This window comes from Neofelis nebulosa, chromosome 15, assembly GCF_028018385.1.
Source record: "Neofelis nebulosa isolate mNeoNeb1 chromosome 15, mNeoNeb1.pri, whole genome shotgun sequence".
Classification (NCBI taxonomy): Eukaryota; Metazoa; Chordata; class Mammalia; order Carnivora; family Felidae; genus Neofelis; species Neofelis nebulosa.
Genome location: NC_080796.1, coordinates 43,938,039 through 43,963,622, shown reverse-complemented (window position 1 = coordinate 43,963,622; position 25,584 = coordinate 43,938,039). Strand labels below are relative to the sequence as shown.

At 37.6% G+C, this 25,584-nt stretch overlaps 1 protein-coding gene across 2 annotated transcripts; it reads left to right on the top strand.

Moving 5' to 3' along the window:
* Positions 1 to 25,288, top strand: ATP6V1G3 (ATPase H+ transporting V1 subunit G3). Of its 2 annotated transcripts, none has more exons than XM_058700822.1 (4): positions 1 to 156; positions 12,498 to 12,598; positions 19,821 to 20,020; positions 21,339 to 21,601. In XM_058700822.1, the coding sequence occupies exons 1-3, from the start codon at positions 75 to 77 to the stop codon at positions 19,992 to 19,994; spliced, it is 357 nt and encodes a 118-aa protein (XP_058556805.1). In that variant the 5' UTR covers positions 1 to 74; the 3' UTR covers positions 19,995 to 20,020; positions 21,339 to 21,601. The 2 variants fall into 2 exon arrangements, with proteins under 2 accessions (XP_058556805.1, XP_058556804.1); XM_058700821.1 differs by lacking the exon at positions 21,339 to 21,601 and adding an exon at positions 25,173 to 25,288 and having other exon boundaries at positions 7 to 156.
* The last annotated feature ends 296 nt before the right edge of the window (positions 25,289 to 25,584 follow it).

Sequence of the window (25,584 nt, the reverse complement as noted above, 5' to 3'; positions counted from 1 at the left end):
TGATTTCTAAAAGGATAAATAGATGTGCCACTTCCCAGATTTCACAGAAGCCACCTAACTCAAAGCAGGCTGCCATGACCAGCCAGTCTCAGGGGATCCACCAGCTCCTTCAGGCAGAAAAAAGGGCCAAGGACAAGCTAGAGGAAGCCAAGAAGAGTAAGTCTCCATCCTGTCTTACTTATAAGGGATTTGTCACAAAATGATTGAGGCGGGTGCAACGAAATGAGCATGGGCCTTTAGGGGCAGACAGACTCTGCTTCAAACCCTGTTTCCACCACACCCTCAGAAAGCTTGGCCAGTTCACTGAAACTACCCAGTCATATGGCTGGCTACCCAGAGGACGAAGTTCTCTAACCCAGATCCTCCAAAGAGGTCATGTGCTAAATGAAATGACAGTGGACATTGAGTTTACAAGGAGACAAGATCTTGAGGCTTGTCTCTGCACCTTCCTTAATGTTGCCACGCCTCAGTTTCTCAATATTGTGAAATGGTTAAGAGATAGACAACTTCCAGACTGAATCTACTTGTGAGTGAACGTGAGCAAATTACTTACCCTCTGTAAGCATCAGTTTCTGTTCCTATAAAATTGTGACAATAACAGTTAACAGTTGGTTCCCATCCCTCTTTAATATTGGCTTTTAACTGCCAATATTTTTTAAATATTTCCATTTTATTCTCATTTTCTAACCTTCTTTTTATGTAGTCATGCATCTCTATATTAGTACAGAATGATCTCAGTAAATGTCAACCCCCTTCCTATGCTCTTTGATATTCACCACAACCATATGAATGAGATGTTACTATTATTTCCACATGATGTATGTAAAAACTGAGAATTCATCATTTGCCAAAGGTCATATTTTAAAGATAGAAAATATCACGCAGGCACCATGCTTAATTCTTACTTTATTTACTCACATCAACTCTTTTGGCAAAGAGGAGAAATGATGCTCAGATAAATTAGGCAACTTGCCTAAAGTCACATATAGTACAAATGGTACAGAGAAGATCTTAACAACTGCACTATACAAAACTTTCATAATTTTCATAATGAATAAACTAACATGTTGTCAATGAACAACTCGAATTTAGGAATAAGAACTATGCTTTTTCCACTATCCTGTTTCATATCACATTATTATTTAATCCATAATAATTTGCGTCTATTAGCTTCTTCCTAAAGACATGTCTTGCCCCTGCAATTAGATTCAAAATTCAGTAAGAAGTGGCCCCGTCTTAAAAATGTTGATGCAACTCTTTGGGTGAATATAGTGATGGGAACAGAGTACGTAGTGCAAAAGCTTGTTTAGATGTATGGAATGGGATGCTGTAACAGAGCATTATAATGCAAGAGAGGAGACCAGGAGCGAGGCAGTACTCATTCCACAGGGTTTTTTGATCACAGGTAAAATCATTTTTCTTTCGTAAGTTGATCTCTTGAGCGGTGGGCAATGTAACTACCAACAGCGGCAAAAGGAGGACTTCATCATGTGGAAGGTGCTCAAAGAGAAAAGGAAGGAGAAAAACTTAAGACAAACTGTACCTACTTCTCCATTTCTTTTTCTATAACAAACCATGCAAATGACTGCAAAATGGTATGAATGCAGAGTAATTTTATAGAAAACAAAGCAGTCAAGGACCTGCTGATTGAAGCAGTGTAGAAAACTTCCTTATCTTTTATGCAAATTTTTAACCACTTCCAGAACAGAAGGCCAACTTATTTTAAGATGTTAGAATTGCATTACCTTTGCTTCCTCATCATGGAAAAAGCAAAATTACAATATTGAGCACATTAATACTATCATATGATTCAGTTGCTTTTTGCCAGTGTGTCTTTTGCAAAGCCGTTCGAGAAGAAAGGCTTTGTGAATCATGCAAGTTGTTTGGAGGAGAGGACCACTCAAAACTTTCTAGACACAGATTTCATAGTAAAAATAAAAGCCAACCTTGTTTGCCTTTCGGCGAGCAAATATGCTGTCCTTGGACAATCTTTCCCAGAAGGCAGTGTTGTAAACCACATATTATCTTATTTTCATACAAAACATTCATTTGATTTGCCAGTAACTTGAAGTTACTTGTGTACCTTTTCCCTTGGTCTTCAGTCATAAATATTCAAGCCAATATGCAACCAGTAATCGTAAGTATCCAGGCCATAAAAACATTTTGGAAAATATTTTTTCAAATGTTATTTGCACAACCAACCTTTGCGCTATATTTTACAGAGAATGTCAGTCTGTCCTCTTTGCCTCACAAAGCATAGGCTTTAAGGACAGTTTTCTCCAGATAGTAGCTGCTTTCTTACGTAGCTATGAGCAGGTAACAGTTTATGGTTACAACTTCAGTTACTGCGCCCGTCATACTGACTTCTCAAGCTTCTGTAGCAAATAAAATACTACCTTTTGTACCCGGTATTTTGCCACCTTTCTCATATTTCACTGGTTTTGCAATTTATTAATTTATTTAATTTAGTAAATATTTATTGAGGGCCTACTGTTTCCAAGCCATTTTGTTATATACACTAATGAGTAGACCTAGACTCTTCCGTAAACAATTCTAGTGAGATAAATGCATAAATGAACATAAAAAGGAGAAAGGAATAATGCCATGAGAGGTACAGGTAGCCATCATTTTTGTAAACCCATATATTTCACTTTTTTCCCCCCAAAAAGCAATTCATTTGAATATCTGACAGAATAGTTTCAGATGAAAACCAATACATTGCAATAGTGGCCACCATCATGGGAAGTCTAGGATCACTTTCTCTTTGTTAAATCCATTTATGTGAAAGCTTCTCAGAAATCTGCACATGGAAGGACTCCTTAATATATATCTAAAAGAAAGAAAGAGAAAAAGAGAGGGAGAGGGAGACAGGGAAGGACAGAGAGGGGGGAAAAAACAATGGCAATTCACATGTTAATCATTTTAGAAAAATGCAAGGTTAGTAAGGTAGTATATTTATATATAATGCTGCAAAAATATTAATATATTCCATTAAAAAGGACTGCCTTGGAGCTCAGTAAAGTTGCTACATAATACAATACAAGGTATAAATGCTTTGCCTTAAAGGATATAGATAAGAGTTTGTAGACCTGTTGCATCAGGAATTCTCCTGAAGGCTGTTAGGTCTCTGGAAATGAAATATACAGGTCTCTGCTCTCAAGACACTCACCGGTCACGAGAGAACATTGTGGCTGGGCTGATGTGAGGGAAAATGGTGAGCAGACTCAAAAAGTTGGGCTGTGAAACAACAGAGTAGAAAAAGCATTGGTTTTTTTCTTATGTTTCCACATCTCTGAGTTTGACTCTTTTTTAGATAGAAATACAAGATATATATATGAAATATATAAATATCAGATAGATATATATATGCCATATGTATGATAGATAGATAGATAGATAGATAGATAGATGATAGATAGATGGCCATGATGTTTTAAGGATCAGAAAACTATACCTAAGATAGAGTATAATCAAAATAGTTATTTTTATTTTTAACTAACATAATATGTATACTTATATATTACTATAAGGAATAAAAATAAGAGAATGGAATAAAAGATTAGGATGATCTATTTTTTTTTTAACAACTGCTGCTAGTTCTGGGTCAGCTTTTCCTGTCTTGAGGGAGAGTTGGACTGCCTCTAGTAGATGGCTAGAAAAGCTCAGATATTAGTCTGTGTTTACTGATTACAGATTAAATTATATTTATCAGTTAAGACACAAATTTTTACGTGCAAAATAGTCTTGCTGTTCGGTCGATTTTAGATGGAATCACAGTAGTTTGGCCCTATTTTAAATTACCTTATTTGAAATTAACACCTTCTGCCTTAAAAATTGTGCATTAGTCAAAACATAAAAGTGAGTGTGTGGGCCCAAGGCAAGTTATATATTTTACAGCAGAACATCAGACCTGTCCTGGAGTTCCAGGTATGGGCAACTGAACTACTTTCAACAGAATTAGATTAGAAATTCAAGGTACCATCATCAATAGGAGGAAAAAAGACTTGTGTTCCTCTGAAATATATGGTATTTTTACTTGTAATTATGACTTGTTATGAGATCAGCATTTATTCCGTTTACACCCATTGAAACTTGGAAAACTCTACAGCTCTTTTGAAATGCTCAAATACAGGTGACTCAACATCACATAGAGAATCCATAATCCCTAATTATTTCCAAAGATGAACCTAGCCTTTCTCACAAATAAACACTCAGTCTATCTACTTTGGCAGCTGACAAAAATAGTGTTTAACTCAAAATTAGAACTTGTATTACAGAATATAGATTGGAAGGTGTGGTAAACAATGTAAATGTTCAAATCTGAACATGAGAAAAACTGAACAAGTAGGTATATTTAAAATGTTCTAAAAGCAATAGACAATCTTAATAACAGTGAAGGACACACCTAGAATTTTCTGCCAAGATGGTGTGGTCAGTGCTCGCTTTCTGGATCTGGTCTGCCTGGTGGCAAATCCAGTTTTTGCCTCCTACTGGGTGGGTGAATTGGTCAGATTATCTTTGAACCTCAGTTTCCTTGGCCTCAAAATGGAGATAACACTATCTGCCTCAGGGAATTTTCAAGATTGCCTGAGTTAATATGTATAAAGGACTTAAAACACTACTTGGCACATAGTAGGTGTTCAATAAATATTAACTATGAATATTCTTCCACTACTTAATAAAAAGAATTCTGTCAAAAAGTACAGCAGAATAATAGAGCTCCACTGATCTCTGAAGCACAATCTTCCATGAGGGCCTCTCTGAATTATACTTTAGAGCAAAATAAATAGTTAAGACAATATTTTGACTATCTACTTTGATGATACATCAGCTAATATAATAATGCAGATTCGTTTGTGTTGGGTCTATAGGACACCAACCATAAATATTTTTTTAAATCATCTAATTGCCTATTTGCTTCCAAATAGACAGATATTCCAAATTACTTAAACAAGCACCTTGATTTGATTTAATAAATTCTTCTCTATGCAAGTGAATACTTTGGTTCATGAAGACATGGCTTTTAATAAACTAATAAAATAAAAGTTGTTATATTAGAATTTCATGGTCCTGTCTTGTGTGTTTTGTAGGCCTGTAAATTTTTTCTCTTTTTTTTTAACAGTCCACAGACTAATGGGGTATTTGTAAGTATATTGGACTTTCATTTCTTCAAGTGGGACATATTAAAACAGCCACAGAACATTTTCATCTAGGAATAGCAATTGATTATATTCAATCCAGAATCTACACAAAACTACTAACGATTTTTTTAATAAGGAAAATACAAGTACAAAGAATTGCAAAAGAAATACCAAGGAAGCAAAGATATGAAATGAGAGATTAGGGTCGGCAGAGAAACTGTGTAACCAAAGGAACTCTGCTGCTCTGTTTTTCTGGTGACATGACTTTATCCAATGTTTGTAGCAAGTGAGCAAGATAATGACATTCTTTGAACCAGGTTGGTTTTATCATACTATTCACAATCCCCAAAAGCCAAGGAAGGTTGTTGTTGTTTTTCTTCTGCACAACAGAATAAAAATGGCTATTCGTAACAGACCGCAATCTCCATTCACAAAGTGCTCTTTGTTTTCACATCAAGTAAGGTAGCCTCTGTTCGGTTCATGCATATTTTTGTCAGGTGGCTCACTCACTTGGATGTCTACTCTCCCTGCCACGCACGTGGATACCTGGCCTTGCTTCCAGTGCTTAGCTGACACTTCAATCTATTTCTTGTGCGCCCCTGTATTAGTTTCCTAGAGCTTCTGTGACTATTACCACAAACAGGATGGTTAAAAAAAGAAAAAAAAAGACCAGAAATGTATTCTCTCACAGTTCTGGAGGCCAGAAGTCCAAACACAAGGCGCTGGCATGGTTGGTCCCTTCTGGAGGCACTAAGGGAGAAGAATCTGTCATGCCTCTCTTCCAGCTTCCAGTGATTGCCAACAATCCTTGGCCTTCCTTAGTTTGGAGCTGCATCATTCTAATCTTTACCTCTGTAAGTACAGACCTTCTCCCTTATGTGTCTTCTCTGTGCCTCTTTGTCTCTATGTCCAAATTTCCCTCTCCTGTAAGGACACTCCTATAAGATGTAGGCCCCATCTTAATTCGGTATGACCTCATCTGAACTTGATTGCATCTGCAAAGACCTTATTTCCAAATAAGGTCACCTTCACAGGTACCAGAGGTTAGGATTTAAACATATCCTTCTGAAGGACACAATTGAACTCACAACATCTTCTGTCAAATCCACTTGACTGACTGTCTTGAGCCTTTATCTTCTTTGTTCCCTTTTGTAAAAAGGTGCCTGTATTCCTTGTGTCTACCTTTTTTTATTCAAATTTCTCCTGAACTCCCCTTTTTCATTATTTTTTTTATTTGAGTGTAGTTAACACACAATGCTACATTAGTTTCAGATGTACGATATAGGGATTCAACTTCTCTATACGTTACACTATGCTTACCACAAGGGTAGCTACCATGTGTCACCATACAACGCTGGTCCAATATCATTATCTATATTCTTTATGCTGTGCCTTCTATTCCTGTGACTTACTCATTCCATAACTGGAAGTCTGTCTCTCTTCATTCCTCTTCACCCATTTTGCCAATCCCCCCACCACTCTTCCCTCTGGCAACCATGAGTTTGTTCTCTGTACTTATAGGTCTAATTCTGCTTTTTGTTTATTTATTCATTTGTGGCTTTGTGCAGATTCCACATATGAGGGAGATCATATGGTACTTGTCTTTCTCAGCCTGACGGATTTCACTTAGCATAATACCCTCTTCAACCAGATTGTTGTCGCTATAACTCCACCAAAGTTCCCTTTGCCGAGACCACAAATATTGTTAACCTTTTTATTAATTAGATATCTCGGTCACAACTGGATCCCTCTTTCATCTTTGAAACTTTTCCTTCATTTGACCTTGGGACACCACTTTCACAGTTGGCTATCTGTCACCTTTCTAATCTCTAAAGTTGGGGTCCCAATTTGAACCTGTTTTCTTCTATATCTGTAGATATTGCCTATGTGATCACATCTAACCCATGGCTTTAAAAACCAGCTCCATAAATGATGATTCCTAAACTTGCTATTTCCAGCCCTGGGTGCTTCTTCAATCTCCAAAGTCATGCGAACATCAGCCTTCTCATTACCGTTGCTAGTTGTTTACCAGGCATCTCAGTTAAATTGCATCCTTAACTCTATTCCCAAAATCAAATATTGGAGTCATCATTGCCTTATCTCTCTCTCTCATGTTCATCCATCAACTCTGCCTTCAAAGTATATATAGCTTCTTGCTAATTCCTCTGCTACTTTACCATTTCCGGTTAACATTTATCTGAACTATTGCAATAGATTGCAAACTGGTGTTCCTGATTCTCTTTTGCCCCTACAATCTATTCTCACCACACCGGCCAAAGAAATTCTTTTAAATCATATATAGTGTCATGCCCCACCTTTGCTAAATACCCTTCATGAATTTAGCATCTCAAGGACCAAACAAGCCTTATCGTGCCCCATGAGCTCTGTGTGACCTGCCGTCACTGCTACCTCTCTAGTATCGTCTCCTAACATTCAGTCATCTTGTTCTCTTTCTTCCAGCCATGATAGTGTTTTGCTGCTTCTCGAGCATGTCACATACCCGAGGTTTTTGCATCTGCTGTTGCCTCTACTTGGAATACTCTTTCCCTTCAGATAGCTGCATGGCTAATTGTCTTATTTTTTTAGGTCTCTGTTCATATATCACTTCATCCAAAAGACAAGGCTTACCTAAGTTAACACCATCTCTCTATCCCTTAGGCTCCTTCTTTCTTCTTCATAGCACTTATTATCACTATCATATCATAAACTCTGTTTTCTTTTTTTTTTTAATGTTTATTTATTTTTGAGAGAGAGAGAGAGACAGAGCATGAGTGGGGGACAGGCAGAGAGACAGGGAGACACAGAATCCGAAGCAGGCTCCAGGTTATGAGCTGTCAGCACAGAACTCAACACGAGGCTCCAACTCACGAGCCATGAGATCATGACCTGAGCCGAAGTCGGACGCCCAAACAACTGAGCCACCCAAGTGCCCCTAAACTCTCTGCCTTCTATCTCCACCTAATACGTTCAAATTACAAGCTCCATGAGAATAGAAAGTTGGTCTGTTTATGGTTTTCACTGTTGTATTTATAGATCTAGAAACAGTGTGTGGCACAAAGAGGATATTCAGTAATATTCGTTGCTTAAATGTCTCTTTTTTCCATTCTCTGTAGCATTTGACACTGTTGGCCACATCCTTCTTGAATGTTTCTTTGATTTCCCCTACTCCTCTGACCACTAACTCTCAGGCTCTTCCTGAGAGTCCTCCTCCTTTTCTTATCTCTTGAATGTTGGCAGCCCCCCAGTTTGAGACCTTAGCTCTCTTTTCTCCTCATTCTGTACACTCACCCTTGGTTGCAGTCCAAATCCTATCCCTATGACACATGTACAAACCCAGACGACTGACATCCATTTCAGAACTTGCTTCTGGATCCAAACTTGTCTGTCCAGATGCCTTAACTATCTCCATTTGGATATCCTCAGGGAAGCCCACAGAGGCTTTTCTAGTGACAGCCTCAGGACTTTTCCTCAAACTCACATTGTATTAATTATCTTTGTTCTTAATCAAAGTTCCCCAGAAACTGGGCTCATTTTCTTCATCGTGATTAAAAATAATCAAATAGCTGTTCTTTGTCAAGCATTTTAATTACATTTTTTTCCCTAAAACATCTAATGACTTATTGCGGTAAATTATTAAATCTGTTTTATAGATGAGAAACCTCAGGCTCAGACACACTAATTTGCTTCAGGTTACAAAGCTTCTAATATCTTACTGCCGTTGTGCCTAGTGTATAATTTTGATTCTCTTCTGAAATAATAATAGACATCGCATCATCCTCATCCCTAAACAAATTCCAAAACCAATATAACAATCCAGTCAACAGAACAGGGTCTCTGTGTCTCAAGGGCTCATTCGCATTTGGGGCACTCAATTTACATGGCCTCTCCTAACCACAAAACCAGGGAGACCCCATCCTTCACATTGCACTCCCTCCTCCCAAATTGAGTTTTACCTGCCCAAATTGAGTTTTTAATTCTTTTCCTACCAATCACCTGGAAATCAATTCAAACATCTTTCCCCCTCTCTTTCCCTTCCACAAAATTTCCCGTAAAATATCTCAATCAGGGCATGTTGAATGTAGGGCATATTTGCATGACAAGCCACATGTCTAAAAAATGAATACCTTTATTAAGGTGTAGCCATTTACAAAGAGTGTCCAAAACTAGCTTAGGAAGGGTCTCTGTGCTTTGTTCTAATCTCCAAAATGAAATATTCATCCCCATTGCTGTCCTGCCTAAAAAGTCAGCTCAATCATCCCCTCCTGAGAAGTCTCCCCTGACCCCGCTTGGCAGCCTCCTCTGACCCCCATTCTACATATCTGGGTCCAGTTGTTTATATTTTGACTGACCCTAATAACATAATTTTTAAAAATTTTTTTAATGTTTTATTTGTTTTTGAGAGCAAGAGAGACAGAGTGGGGGGGGGGGCGGGGCGGAGAAAGAGGGAGACACAGAACACGCAGCGGGCTACAGGCTCCAAACTGTCAGCACAGAGCCTGACATGGGACTCGAACTCGTGACCTGAGCCGAAGTCTGACGCTTAACCGACTGAGCCACCCAGGCGCCCCTGCTTACCCTAATAACATAAGACATAACACGACTATTGGGATGGATGGCAAGCACTGACTGTCTAGAATTTAAGTAATGAAAATTTCCATAAATGTGTGATTTTCAATTGCCATGGAACAAACAGAACCAAAACATATGTTCCGTTGTTTTCCTACTTGATTACATATATTCTTCACAATTTTATGTATTTTGCATTTTCTTCTTGGAAGCCAGAGCACCATGTACACATTTCCAAATTACACTGTATTTGTGCAAGGACCATACCACATGCATTTCTCTATCTTCTATCTGTACCCCTATGCAGAATGTATAGTAGGTGTTCAATAAACAATGAATGAATAATGGATGGACAAATCAAAACCATCCTTTCCTGCACAACTCTGGAGCACCTGCTTTAGTAGTATAAGATAACCACGTCTTCTAAAGCAAACAAGCCTTGGGCCTGATAAGCCTATATGACCTTGTAGGAAGTTTGGGACCAAATATTTGATTGTCATATTTAAAATCTGGACTGTTCCATATGATCATCCTCATGTTTGATACAGACAGTGTTGAGAAATAAGAATATAAACCTAAATGCTTCTTAGGTCCCAGAATACTTTTAATGCTTAAGAAGATAAGGCATAATATTAAAATTTGGAAATCTTCCTACACAGACAGAGAAGAAAGCTAGAGGTTAATGGAAGTTGATTTCATGCATGCATTTTGCTTCACCTCTAGTCAAACAGCAGGCTTTAGGCTCCAGTTTCTTCCACTGGATTAAATCAGGTGTAGCATATGCAGGCTCTCACACAGCGGCAGCTGCTGAGTCTGTCCAGAAAATGGCTGTGCCAGCAGCAATTTCCCTGTGGCTCTCCTATTTAATTGAATGAGAACCAGCAGGTGACTGGTGCCATGACGGGGGAATCACAGACACACTCTGAGCCTGTCACTGTATGATGGAGCTAATATACAGCCTTTTAAGTAGAGCACTGGATTCTGCTCCAGGGTAGGGCACACAGAGCTTTTCCTATTATTATTATTATTATTATTATTATTTTTTAATGTACTAGAGTTGTGACTTTGAACCCAATATTTTTATATATTATGTAATTAATGTGGAAGAGTAGTGACGTCTCAGGTCATTTGTTTTATAAGTGATTATGAATCCTACAACCCATTATTACCAACAAAACGTTAATACACATTAAATATATGTTTGTCCTAATGTTAATGACAGCCGTGATAAGAAAGAAGGCTGAGGATCAGGGGATAGTTTCCCCTATCAACATATTGTGCATTTGTTCCGTGAATAGTGTTTAGTTGCCACAAAATGGTTAGAAATGTAGAGAATTAAGGAATCTGTAAATACAAAATGATAATGAGCATTAACTAAGTAGAGAAAAAGTAAGCAGTGTTGTTAATGTTCCGTTAAGCCTCAAGCATCAGAAGAGCACTAATTTTCACCAGACCTTGGATTTTATAGAGAGTAAAGATGTAGCTAAATGTCTGCTCTGCATGAGGCTTACTCAGTCCCATTCAAGGACAATAGGCATTAAAAGAGACACGTCAGTTTGTAACTCGGGAAATCTATCTTTATTCCGCATATATGTACAGTAACTGGCAAAACACCACATGCTTAGCAGGGAGAGAGCTTCAGGAACCATTTACACTCAAATGCTACAGAGGTATGTAAAAGTGAAGGCATATAAAAACAATGTATGTATGTGGATGACAGAAGTTTATGTTAAGATTTTCTTTCACGCTGCTTAATGAGAACACGCTTACTTAGTTCAAGGTCTGCACAATATAACAAACAGTTGACAAAAATTCTAAGCAAAAGCTTGAGACACTATCAGAGAAACTGTTAAATAAGCAAAAGAATGAAGGCATTTAACTGAAATTGAAGGACAATGGGTTCAGATAAAAAAAAAATTTAATACAGTTTGGAGTTTCTTTAAAGTTTTAATGACCACAAAGCATTAGTACCTAACCCCCTGAAGGTGCTGGGGGGCATAGCAGCAATTAATATTAGTCTATAACCCCCCACCCCAAATTTACTCTGGTTGTCAAAAAAAAAGTCATGTGTCTAGCTAATGATCCCCGCAGCATTGCATTTGTCTGAAACTTTCATCTACATTGCTGTCTGCTGGCTTAAGGCTTACACCTTTGCTCTTAATAAAAGAAAAGAGAGCTATTTAACTAAGTCTCCTAACCATTAAAAACAATTGGTTTTACAGCCACTTTCAAGTCCCCCTCAGAGAAAGCTACTACAAAAAAATACCTACTTTGATGTGTTGTGGGGCTTAATCAGACATTCTAGAGTCAACAAATGCTAAGAAAAAAAATCCCAATAAAATGCTTTAAAAAATTGTAAGTCAGTTTGATAGAGTCTGAATTGCATGTTTGTAGTGTTTTTGGAGATCTGCCAGTGTTAAATCGGATCCAGTTGGTGTGGACTGAAGTACTCCTGGCAGCAAATCAGGACAGAAAATCTGACCAAATAATGTCTTTCCGAATGAGTGACAGCTAAAATCTGTTCTCTGGCTGTTACTGCTGTGAGTAAATGGGCAGATATTTTATTTAAACATGTAAGTGTGAAAGAAAGTTGTCATTTCCATGCTCTAAAAAACCCAATTGATAAAGTAAGGTGTTTTTCAATACTGTTCTTTAATGAACTTCACCATTTTAGAGGAATTTATCAGGAAAACAATGTAGACCTCGCCTATTTTATTTTTTTAGACTTGAAGTTTGAAATTCCATGTCGATTAAAAAATTCATTCCTCCTTTGCCACTGTTAATATTCAGGGAAAGAGAAGCGATTGAAGCAAGCTAAGGAGGAAGCCGTGGCAGAAATTAACCAGTACAGAATGCAGAGAGATAAGGAGTTTCGATTGAAACAATCTAAGGTAAGTAAGAAAGTTAGCACAGCTTTTCTATGTGGTATAGATTATAATACATTAATATTCAAGAGGTGTAATGCAGAATATCAAGGGGGAAAAATGCAACGGATTGAGCAGACACAGTTCAACTAAGCCTGAACATCAGACTAAATCTTATACGTTACAGAATTACTGATTTTACATGTTCACTTTCCAGACTTTTCGATTTGCTGTCTAAAGTATCAATCAATAGTGAATGTCTAATATGTCGTCCATATTAAAAATCATATTTTCAAATATTCAAATTGAAGGGACTGGTTAAAGTATTATTCCCACCACAGATGATGAACACATTTTATTAAGAAAAACACTTCAGAAAACATATTTTTTGCCTACTAATATTTACCACTACAATCAATAAAAAGTGTTTCACACTGTTATAGAATGAGTTTCTTGGTCACCTTTCTTTGGCATATTCAAGATTTACAAATGACCAAAGTAGATATGGTAGATTCAGCAAATTGCTACAAAGTCTTCTGGTATTTTATTTTTTTAATTTCCTTTTCAATTGTTTGGCTCCATTCAACAAATGTTTCATGAAAATATTTTTAAAAGGTTTTTCCGGGGCGCCTGGGTGGCTCAGTCGGTTAAGCGTCCGACTTCAGCTCAGGTCACGATCTCACAGTCCGTGAGTTCGAGCCCCGCATCCGGCTCTGGGCTGATGGCTCAGAGCCTGGAGCCTGCTTCCGATTCTGTGTCTCCCTCTCTCTCTGCGCCTCCCCCATTCATGCTCTGTCTCTCTCTGTCTCAAAAATAAATAAACGTTAGAAAAAATTCTTTAAAAAAATAAAATAAAATAAATAAATTAAATAAAATAAAATAAAAGGTTTTTCCTCCACTAGCACTTTAAATATATCTATAGTTTACAGTGAAAAAAAAAAGTGCATGAAAATTTCAGAACCAACATCCTCCTTTTCCTACTGCGATATGACTAGAATTTTTTTTTTAATTCTGTGTGTTACAACTAAAGTTTATATGATATAAGGGTTTTTCCCCCCAATAGAAACATAAGTAAAGCCTGACATTGAAAGATGAACTACAAGCACTTTGGAAATCCCCTTACTTACAACTTCTATTTTAGTGGGAGTAGATGTGGGGCTGGTAGAGGGTCAGGGAAATCGAATCCCATGATAGGAAAAACTTTTCCAGGGGGGCTCCTTCTTAAAAGAAAAAGTCCTTCCCAGAATGAAGTGGACCACTCAGCAAAAATAAATTCTTCTCATCAGCCTTTCAAAAATCGAATCATAAAATCCTAGGTCTATACATGTGTATACAGCCCTCCGTGATTGGCCCTTGGCTATCTCTCTAACCTGTCAGTTCTGAAAATGTCATGCACCCACTTTTTACTGTGAACTGCAGATATTTTTTAAATGCTCGTGTAGGGAAAAGCATTTCTTTATATTCTTATGAAAGATTTATTGAAAGAAACCAGCCAAATGAGAAGGAAATCATAAGGGAATATACCAGAACACTTTTCCGCAACGTGCAACAAGATCTGCTTTGGTCACTTGTAACGTTTTCTACTACTTTTGTCTCCACTTGGTCTCTTGCAGCCATATCGGTCTTCCTGTTCTTCCCCAAACAGATTGAACACACAACTGCCAACTGTGCCTTTGCGCATCCTGTATTTGCTCCCTGGAATCATTATCTTCTAGACATATTCATCCTTCTTCAATCTCTGTTCATTTGTTAGCTCATCTTTCAGATCACCTTATTTAAAACTGTGTCTTTCATTAGAAAAGAAAGTAGTTTTCCATTATATTCATATCATGCAACACTACTAGATACATCATATATTTACAGTTTTTACTTACTGCCTGTCTTTTCTTCTGAACTATAAACACCAAAACAATAAGGTCTATGTGTTGTTCTCTGTTATTTTCCCCAACAGTGAAATAGTGTCTGTTCCATAGTAAGTATGATAAATATTCATTGAGAGAATAAGTAACTAACATTTCTTCTGTGACTTCATCTTTCTTATTGAGTCCTGTCATGACCCATAACATATCGGGACCTGAGAAAATAGTTATCCCTAATACCAGTCAGCATTTATTATTCTATGCAGGATATTTCTGATGTACTTATATTTCTAAGTCATAACAAAACTGACTGTAATTTTAGAAAGTAACTGGGTTAAATCTCTTGAAATGTTATTTCTTCAGAAGAATCTCATAAGATGTAAATCTGGCTCAGGATATTTGTTCTCTGCTTTGGAAAATAATTAAAACTCCTCATTGCTCTCATAATTAGAGCTCTAAGCCAATTTTACAGCTAGTTGATCAAAAGCTCACATCGAAAGGTCAACATGTTTAGGCCTCCACTAACTTCAAGCGTATTGTAAAACCATTAGCACAGATATTCCTTCCTTGGCATGACCTCCATATGTCAGACATATTGCTATTCCAGTTAAATCTCATCATCATTAACCCAGGGCAAGTAGGAGGCCTGGGAGGAGACCCAAGAAGCCAGTTTTCTGCCTGCTGTGGGTGAGACACCTCGATGTTACTTTTTTTAGTTGTGTCTTAGCTCTTGTTAATGTATGTGTTGTTTCCATTCCCCTGACATATCAACAAAAGCAGGTATCCCGATGTCAGTTGTATAACAACAAATACTGTTTTATTGAAGATTTATTTCTCCCTTCCTTATCATTGCTACCAAATATAACATCTTCTAAAGGAGATATGACATTGCTAAAAGGAATCGGACCACAGTGGAAACATTAAATCTATTATTAATGCAGAAGTTAGTGGGATCATGAATCCCAACAGGAGAAATGAAAATAGTCGCCTGGAGCATAATGATGATTTTTGTATCTTCATCTTCCTTCCGGAATTCATATCATGAAAACATTTTGTTTCCTTGAAGCAACCATATATTGAGCATGCCAAACGGTGTTTTGCTTATGATAGTGGGACCCGGACTTCTGCTTTCTCTTAGGAACATTTGAACAATTTATAAAGAAACGTACTGAATATTGAAAGATTTCACCAGCATCAGTCATTTAGCTGTAAATCTATATGTATCAGTCTCAACACCGAAGTTTTGAAAATCAACAGTGAGAAGTCCTTAAAGGGTGCCCTTTGATCAAATGTACCCGCCCCATGTCACACAATGATCAACTTCTAATTTCTGTAGTGTCCTAAGCATTCAGATAGAAGGCTTCTGCCAATGAGAGCAATAGAACACAGGTAATAAGTTCTCTGTAATATCTAGAGATCTGATCGTTCTATTCAGTTCAACAAATATGTATTGGGCATCCACTTTGAGGTGTTTGAGGCACTTGTAATACATCAGTGGACAAGATGCCACTGATCCTTTGTGGAGCTTATGTTCATTTCTTTACTCACCTGCATGGTTTAAATCAACACTGTCTGCAGATATAAAGGTATGGAATTCTTTCCATGGAAGGCCGTCTAAAATAGTATATGGTGCCAGAGGGGAGGTGTGTGGGGGGGATGGGTGAAATAGGTGAAGGGGTTTAAGAGGACACTTAATGAGCACTGAGTAATATATAGAATTGTTGAATCACTATATTGTACACCTGAAATTAACATAAGATTGTATGTTAACTATATAAGAATTTAAAACAAGGTAAAAAATAAAGTAAAAAAAAATAGTGCATGGTTAGTTATTGGTATAGTAATGTCTAGGGAACAATGTAGAAACTCAAATTACTGTGCATTAAATAAACTCAGAAAAAATATTATATTTAATTATGCAGGATGAGACATGAGATTATGAGCCATTTTTTAAGGGTATCCCAATGTTTCTGAAAGTGTATAATGGCTTTAAAAAACTGGAAAGTACAAGCAACACAATCAGTGAAAAATCATAATAATAATCACTAACACTTACTGATTAGTCGCTCAGTGCTAGGTTCCTTGCTAGGTACCGTCTATACTATAATCCTTTCAGAAAATGAACATGTTGTCTTAGAAAACCACATTAAGAACACAACTAATAGTAGTAGCTGTCATCTGTGGATTAAACCTGCACTGTCAAAAAGGGTGGCCACCAAACAGACACATGAAAAGATGCTCAACATCACTCATCATCAGGGAAAAACAAATCAAAACCACCTTGAGATACCACCTGACACTGGTCAGAGGGCTAAAATCAACAACTTAAGAAACAATCGATGTTGGCAAGGATATGGAGAAAGGGGAGCCCTCTTGCACTGTTGGTGGGAATGCAAACTGGTGCGCCCACTCTGGAAAACAGTGTGGAGGTTCCTCAAAAAATTAAAAATAGAGTTACCGTATGATCCAGCAATAGCACTACTAGGAATTTATCCAAAGGATACAGGAGTACTGATTCACAGGGGCACATGTACCCCAATGTTTATAGCAGCACTATCAACAATAGCCAAATTACTGAAAGAGCCCAAATATCCATCAACTGATGAATGGATAAAGAAGATGTGGTTTATATATACAGTGGAATACTACTTGGCAATGAGAAAGAATGAAATCTTGCCATTTGCAGCAATGTGGATGGAACTGGAGGGTATCATGCTAAGTGAAGTAAGTCAGTCAGAGAAAGATATGTTTTCACTCGTATGTGGAATTTGAAAAACTTAACAGAAGACCATGGGGGAAGGGAAGGGGAAAAATAGTTTCAGAGAGGGAGGCAAACCATAAGAGACTCTTAAATACAGAGAGCAAACCTAAGGGTTGATGGGGCGAGGCGGGGGAGAGGGGAAAAGGGTGATGAACATGAGGAGGGCACTTGTTGGGATAAGCACTGGGTGTTAGAGGTAAGCGATGAATCATGGGAATCTACTCCCAAAGCCAAGAGCACACTGCATACACTGTATGTGAACTAACTTGACAGTCAATTCTATTAAAAAAAAAAAAAAAAAAGGTGGCCACTTCACATATAGCTAATGAAACTTGAAATGTAGTTAGTCCACATTAAGATATTCTGTAAGTATAAAAGACATACCAGATTACAAAAAACTTCATATGAAAAACAATGGAATAATTTTTGTGTTGCTTGTACTTTAAAATAATAATATTAAGAATATAAGCTTAAATAAAAAATATTATTAGGGGCATCTGGGTGGCTCAGTTGGTCGAGCATCCGACTCTTGATTTTGTCTCAGGTCACGATCCCAAGGTCATGGAGTGTGGAGCCTGCTTAAGATTCTCTCTTTCCCTTTGCTCTTCTCCCACTCACACAGATGTGTGTATGCGTGTGGGGGAGATGGAGGAGGGATATGCACACGCGTGCACACGTGTTCTCTCAAAAATATATATATTACGAAAATTAATTTTACCCAGTCTTTTTACCTTTTGAATGTGACTCTAGAAAATTTTAAATCATTTGTATGATTTTCTTTGTGGGTCATATTACATTTCTATTGGACAGCTTTGAAATAAAGAACCTAAGGTTGAGGGGCGCCTGGGTGGCTCAGTCGGTTGAGCGACCAACTTTGGCTCAGGTCATGATATCACGGTTTGTGGGTTTGAGCCCCGCATCGGGCTCAGCACTGACAGCTAGGAGCCTGGAGCCTGCTTCGGATTCTGTGTCTCCCTCTCTCTCTCTGCCCCTTCTGCACTCATGCTCTGTCTCTCTCTGTCTCAGAAATAAATAAACATTTTAAAAAATTAAAAAATAAAATAATAAAATAAAATAGAATTAAATTTAATTTAATTTAATTTAACTTAATTTAAAAAAAAAGAACCTAAGGTTGAAATAAACTTTTCCAAAGTCCTGCAGGATAGTGCAGAAATCTAACCTAATAATAGCTATTTTAACACTGCTGCAAAGAAAAAATGATAATAATTTTATAATAGTTTGTCTTTTAAATATTTCAACCCTTAAAACATTGGATTTCGGACTTTTTTTAGTGGGGTAGAATCTCACTTAATATAGTAGATTTAGAGGAAAAAATTGATTTTGGTAGAATTATTTTGGTAAATAGTTCTCTTCCATTTTTAAACTTCTACCTAGCAAGAGAAATTCAGTCCATATGTCTGCTCCTTGTATGCTCACTTATCTCAATGTTATTTTATAAAAGTTACTTGATGTCTTAGAAACCATATTTCCTTAAAATGATTTTCTTTGAACTGGGAAGCCCTTATTGCATGGTATATAAACAGAAAAGAACTTGAACCTTATAGCTTTCAATTGTGTTTGATTTCAAGTTTAGGACCCAGAAAGATAATGCGAATTCTAGAATTTAGAATAGTCTAACAACCCTGAAATAGAAGTCAATCATTAGTGGAGTCTCTTGGACTGAACTTAATGCATACCTTCCTTGTGTGTAAACATTCACAGAAGAGAAAAAAACAAAAAACAGCTGTGTTGCCTTAACAATACCATGTTTAAGAAAGGCTGAGTTTACAAAGGAGATGAATTAGGAGTTGATTGCTTTACAAAGGGTAACTTTTCAAAGGATTTCACTGAAGAATCCCTTTAAATTAGTAACTCCCCTGGTGAAATTATATTTTGGTCAAATCTCTTGGAGATAAATGGAAATACTGGGAATCACTGTCAATAAAAGAGCAACCAGAAAGATATATTAAACTGTATCTAAATATATAATGTAAGTAAATGGACAAGTATATCTTAATATGAAAGAAATCCACTTTATATTAAAATTTTCAAAATTATCTATCATCCAAAAAGAGATACGTATGCATGTAAAAGTACCTTACTGGGCATATCGTGACTATATCTTCCTGGAAAACAACAATTAATCAGTTCAGATAATATATTTAAAAAATTGGCAAATCAGTTATTTGCTTTTTGAAAACCAGCACAAGGGGTTTAATGATGTCTTACCACTTTACTTTCCAGACTTTTAATTCAGAAAAGTAAGCAATGGGGAAGATAGAGGAACTGAATGGCAACTCTTACAAATATATGAAAAATGCAGTACAGGAAAAACCTCCTGAGTACGGAGGATGATTGTGAATGTGCCTCCAATTTGCACTGTGTGGAGACCAGCCTAGAAGTAGAAGTAACTGACCATGGCCACCTTTCATTTTTTAGGAAAGTTTATCCATCCCACTTATGGTATTGGTGATCGTATCCATTCTCTGAGAAAGTTCTAGAAAAATAATACGCAATGTGTACACTCTAGAACAATCTTTAATAAATAGGCCAAAACAAGTTTAAGTAGTAGACCAGTGACACTTTTCTATGGATAGTGTGGTGAATTCTGTCCGTTGTATTTTGTCAGGTAATGGGGTCTCAAAGTAATCTCTCAGAGGAAGTAGACGAGCGAACACTCGGGAAGATAAAAGAATTGAATGGAAGCTACAACAAGTACATGGAAGTCGTGCTGAAACAGCTTTTGAACATGGTTTGCGACGTGAAGCCGGGAATCCACGTAAACTACAGAGCTACCCACTAAACGTGCACCCTACTGCTCAATAAATGGTATGTGCATGAAATTTGAAATGTAAATCTTAAATTCACTAGACATTTACAGATTTCAATGTGACATAATTCACACATAAGCACTGAATTTAAAAGCAAACAAACAAAAAGTTGTTATATCTTTCTCGGTAACAGGCGTGACTTGTCATTTAACGTAAAGTAAATCAAGCCGGCAGAGTAACATATTTTTTGACACTTGGCAGAAAAATGTGAACCTGGCCACTTTTTAGCGAGTATGAGGTTTAGGGGGAAAAAAAAAATGCTTCTTCTGAGCAATTTAGAAAATGTTTTCTTTGTTGTAGCTGTTAAAAGATCATTTTTAAAGAAAGATTTCTATCTCAGACAGATATAAAATGAACAGATGTCAAGGATTTTGTTTAAGTCATTAGTGAGGAAACCAGTCATTAATCAATGAGGAAATCAGTAAGATGTTACCACTAATTCAAAGAACAGTAAGAATGTCATAGCTACAGAAATGATAGAAAAATAGATAAATGATAGATAGATAGATAGATAGATAGATAGATGATAGATAGATAGATATAGAGGCACCTGGGTGGCTCAGTATGTTGAGTGTCTGACTCTTGATTGTGGCTCAGGTCATGATCCCAGGGTCGTAGGATCAAGCCCCACCTTGGGTTCCACTCTGAGTGTGGAGCCTTCTCCACACACACACTCTCTCTCTCCCTCTCCCTCTCCCTCTGCCACTCTCCCCCTAAATAAGATAGATGATAGATAGATAGAGATGAGAGAGAGAGAGAGAGAGAGAGAGAGAGAGAGAGAGAGAGATGATACAGAAAAAGACATGAGCTGGTTATGTAACCATTCCCTCTGCCTACCTTCAACTAACCAGATATTCTTCTTTCAACTATCATTTTTTTAATTTTTATTTTTTTAATGTTTATTTATTTTTGAAGGAGAGAGAGAGAGCATGCATGAGCGCTAGTGGGGGAGGGGCAGAGAGAGATGGAGACGCGGAATCTGAAGCAGGTCCCAGGCTCTGAGCTGTCAGCACAGAGCCTGATGTGGGGCTCGAACTCAGGAGCCATGAGATCATGATCTAAGATGAAGTGGACACTTAGCCAACTGAGCCAACCAGATGCCCCTCAATTATCATTTTTTAAAAGAGAAAAGTGAATGATAATTAAATGAGCTGTTAGCATAGGTGTTTAGGCTTAAAATCAATCAATCAATCAATCAATCAATCAATCAATAAAACAAACAAACAAAGCCCCAGGTGATGTAGCAGGTTAGTATGTATTATGAATTGAATGTTTGTGTCCCTCCCAAAATTTATATGTTAAAATCTAATCCCCAGGGTCACCGTATTTGGAGGTGGGCCATTTAATAAGTAATTGAGTCAGGAGAGTGTAGCCCTCGTGATTAGAATTTGTGCCCCTATAAGAAGATACCAGAGAGCTAATTCACTCAGGAGAAGTTGGCAATCTGCAACCCGGAAGAGGGCTCTCACCAACCCCTGACCATGTTGGTACCCTAATCTCAGACTTCCGGCCTCTAGAACTATGAAAAATAAATTTTCTTTTATAAGCCACCCAGTGTGTTTGGTACTTGGTTATAGCAGCCCCCGCCCCAAACCGATGCAGACAGTATGCCATTAGCCCAGCCGCCTAGACGGTAATCACTAAATTCTTGTTAGGTACCGGGCACTTTAAGTACAACGTACGAATTATCTTGATCCCATTACTGTGTGTTGTGTTAGCACGCATCCCTGTTTTACAAAATGGGAAATAGCAATTAAGGAACTTGTCCGCAGTTGCTTGAATGACAGTGACATGGGACTTCCAGTCTGGCCAATGACTCCAATGTCCTCACCCTTCATTACTTACTCCCCGAAAAGTTTCTATATTTACATCATTACATCATTAAGAATCTCTGAGTACTCTGCTTTTCCAAGAATATATGCAGACAAAATTTAGTTCCAGTTGAAACACAATTTAACTGGTAAATTTTAATCATTACCAAATTACTCAATTCCAAATATAGACTAAAATTATTCTAATTGATCACTGTTTTAGATTAACCTACACTAGATGTAGGTCCCCCTCTAGCAGACAAAATTAAAATTTTACCACATAGTCTTAAATCTCAGAAACATTCAATTTTATATTGACATTGGGCAAATGGATGAAAAATTTAATATCATTTGTTTTTCCCAACTTGTTGGGCAAGGAAACCCAAACAGGTTAGTTTTTTTAAAATTTCAAATAGATTTCTCTATTTGCCAGAAAGACAACTGATTCTCCAATTAATGACCAGAAGGGTATCAACCTTTCCTAGGAACGATGTCCTTTAGTTTTGGGGGGTAGAGGGGGAACGAAGGTAAGACATCAAGTAAAGTTGCCTCCCTCAAATGAGGACAGCCACGGAGGATTTCCACTTTAACACAGATTTGGAGATTTTGATTACTCCTTCAGAGGTGAGTTATGTAAAACAATGACCAAAACTGCACTTTTGAAAAATTGCCATGTGAAAAGATAATTCTAAAAGACATAGCCTTGTGATTTGCCTTACATATCTTACCTCATGAAAAATATCTTAAATACCTTATTATGAAAACTATCGAGATGTCAATTTTCTGTGTAAGAAAAGCTTGAATATGTAATCTGGAACACACAAGTTGATAAATTCCTGAGCCTACACGGGATGTTTTTTTAGGCTTAAATGCAATAGAAATACACTAAAATCGGTAGAGGATTTTTCTCAGCAGTAAAGGAGCTACGACAGCCGGAAGACAGTGGTGAAGATTGGGTGTCACTAGCCTCTGTGTCTGGTCCTGGCTGTGCCCCACACTCTCTATGTCCTGTTGGCAACTTACTCAATCTCGCTGGTCTCAGATTCTTTTTCAATGTTTTAATAGACAAAATGGCATTCAACTAAATGATCTCCATAGGCCCTTCAATATTCAATTCTACATACTAAATCAGACCATTTGCAAAAGTCAGTACTCATTACCTGTAGTTTTCTCACTTCTGTAGTATTTGTTAATGTTTTTAATGACCCCACATCTATTCTCAACATCTGAACTATTTCAGAACATCTCCCCAAAGTGTGCCACTTTGGCATGTGGGCTATTTTGACCTGAAAGCAATCAAGACCCAGCAGACTCAAGAAAAATCTTTACCTCTCCCTTAAACTACCTACAAGAATTTGAGAAAGAGAGCTATTACCAAGAGATAACTTTTGCATCTACATGACCTATCTGTGTGGCAGGACAAACATCTAATTACCAAACATCTGCTCCTTTTATTATCCTGTGAATCACCCTCCTTCTTTTTGAAACTCCAGGCCCTTATCTTGTCCCCTCGTGTAAGATGGCATTTAAGCTTCAATTGTCCCACTGTCCTCAGGTCTAATCTTCTCATGGGCATCCTGTATGTGTGCAATTAAATCTATTTTCCTTCTGTTAATCTGTCCTATATTAATTTGATTACTAGACTATCCGAAGAACCAAAAAGGATGGAAGAAGCAAATATACTATGTTGGCAGGAATATGTGGTGATCTCCAGCATTCTTAGCTCTGTAGCTCTGTAAAAGTGTAGTTTTTACACTCAAATATGGTTTCACATCTATGCCTAACTGAATGAGTCATTTTTCAAGAGCTCTCACACTCCCACAGATGGCTAAGCTGCCAGGTTTTACTTTATTTACATATGAAAGAGGTTTTACATATTTCAGAGACAACTCACTTATCTATGACAGCTTTCTCAGTCACAAAAAAAATGTTGACTTTTTTTTTGCACAGGTACTTATCCTAAAATAATTTTCCTGTTCATACAGGTCTTCACACAGAAATGGAATAAAGTAAGAATGTGTTTAATCGTCCTTCGTCCTTCTTTTGATCGTTGGCACGATCAGAAACTGCAAAATGAAAAATGACTCCATTAAGTTCTTACTTATTTCCATTGTACCTAAAAGCAAAGCCATGCAATTTACAGGATGTAGAGGAATAAAATGGTTTCTAATTTATTTCTCTGTATTACACACAAACACGCACAAAGTCAAGAATTGCCACCAATAGATCAGCACTATTATTTTCTAGATGAACAGAACTAGGAGAATGGAGTTGGCCAGTGTATGAAAACCTGCCAATTTCTAAATCTCCAGATGAGGCCACTCTGGAAACATCCAATCCTCAACATGAAAAAATCCAACCTAGATCAACAGAGGTCAACAGAGCCACATTACCCACGGCGGCCCATAAACACATAAGTGAGAAAAGTGAAGACCATATAAACCACTTAGAAGACCTACAGTCTCAAGAGCAATGATAAATTGTTATTTTAAGCCACGAAGTTTTAGGGTGATGTGTTATGAAGCAATAGCTAACTGATATCCCCACTAGCTATCGCTTTAAAAGAGGAGGGAGAACAATAAGACAGATATGTGACTGTCAGACTCAGATCTGTGAAGGAGGCCTTTGAGGAGGAGATGCATGGTGAGCAAATGAGAGACACCAGCTACAGGCTAACTAGAAAACTACGGAAATGGCTGACCATTTGGACAGATGGGGCTACCACATGAAGGGGAGATGTGGCAAACATGTGTTTTTGTTTGGATAGGAAAAGCGAGAGCATATTCGTACACCAATTGAAGTTCTCCCAGAGAAGAAAATATTTCTCTAAAGAACAGAAGAAAACTATCGCGGAAGCAAAGTCCCTGAGAGGGCAGGAAGCATAGGATTCCCATCTGAAGTAAAAGAGTTGACCTGACACTAACAGGAAGATGACATACAAGTGGAGTTTGACATACAAGTGGTAGGTAGGTCTAGCAGTAGGGAGATGAGAAAGTTCCTGTCTGATTGACTGGTGTTCTCAAAATAAATATGAGGGAAATGATTAGCCGAGAATGAACAGAAATTTCAGGAGACTTATCCAGACAAGAGAAGGAGTGAATGGTTGTTTTAGAAAGTGACCAGATGACTGTGCTGGGGAATTATAATAAGACTGTCAAGCAGGGTTGAGTGTCCAAAGGAGACATATTGTATTTGTAAAATGAAATAAAGTCAGTTGTGTGCTTTTGTCTGGTGATGGGGAGCTGCTCAGGTGTAGGCATGGGGGAGGCAGAGTCTGGTTCCACCTCTCAACTTCTGAACTGAGACCTGACATCAGCTCCCTTGTTCTTTTTCTTTCAGCTCTCAAGTTGAACTGGGATAATTCTCCTCAGAATGGATACTGTATTCCTAAATTTAAAGAGAACAAGATTATTGGAAGGAAAGTATGATAAAATAAAGCTAAGAATCTAAGCACAGAGGCCATTAAAAATGTAATGATTCTGGGGCACCTGGATGACTCAGTCAGTTAAGCATCCGATTCTTGGTTTTGACTCAGGTCATGATCTCACAGTTCATGAGTTTGAGCCTTATGTCAGCTCTGGCTGCCAGTGTGAAGCCTGGTTGGGATTCTCTCTCTCTCTCTCTCTCTCTCTCTCTCTCTCTCTCTCTCTCTCCCTCTCTCAGTCCTTCTCTCTTTCTCTCTCTCTCTTTCAAAATAAATAAACTTTAGGGGCGCCTGGGTGGCGCAGTCGGTTGAGCGTCCGACTTCAGC

Coding starts and splice junctions, on each gene's coding strand:
- ATP6V1G3 (XM_058700821.1), top strand. CDS start 75: ATGACCAGCCAGTCTCAGGGGATCCACCAGCTCCTTCAGGCAGAAAAA. Junction 157..12,497: donor GCTAGAGGAAGCCAAGAAGA/GTAAGTCTCCAT, acceptor GTTAATATTCAG/GGAAAGAGAAGCGATTGAAG. Junction 12,599..19,820: donor TTCGATTGAAACAATCTAAG/GTAAGTAAGAAA, acceptor GTATTTTGTCAG/GTAATGGGGTCTCAAAGTAA.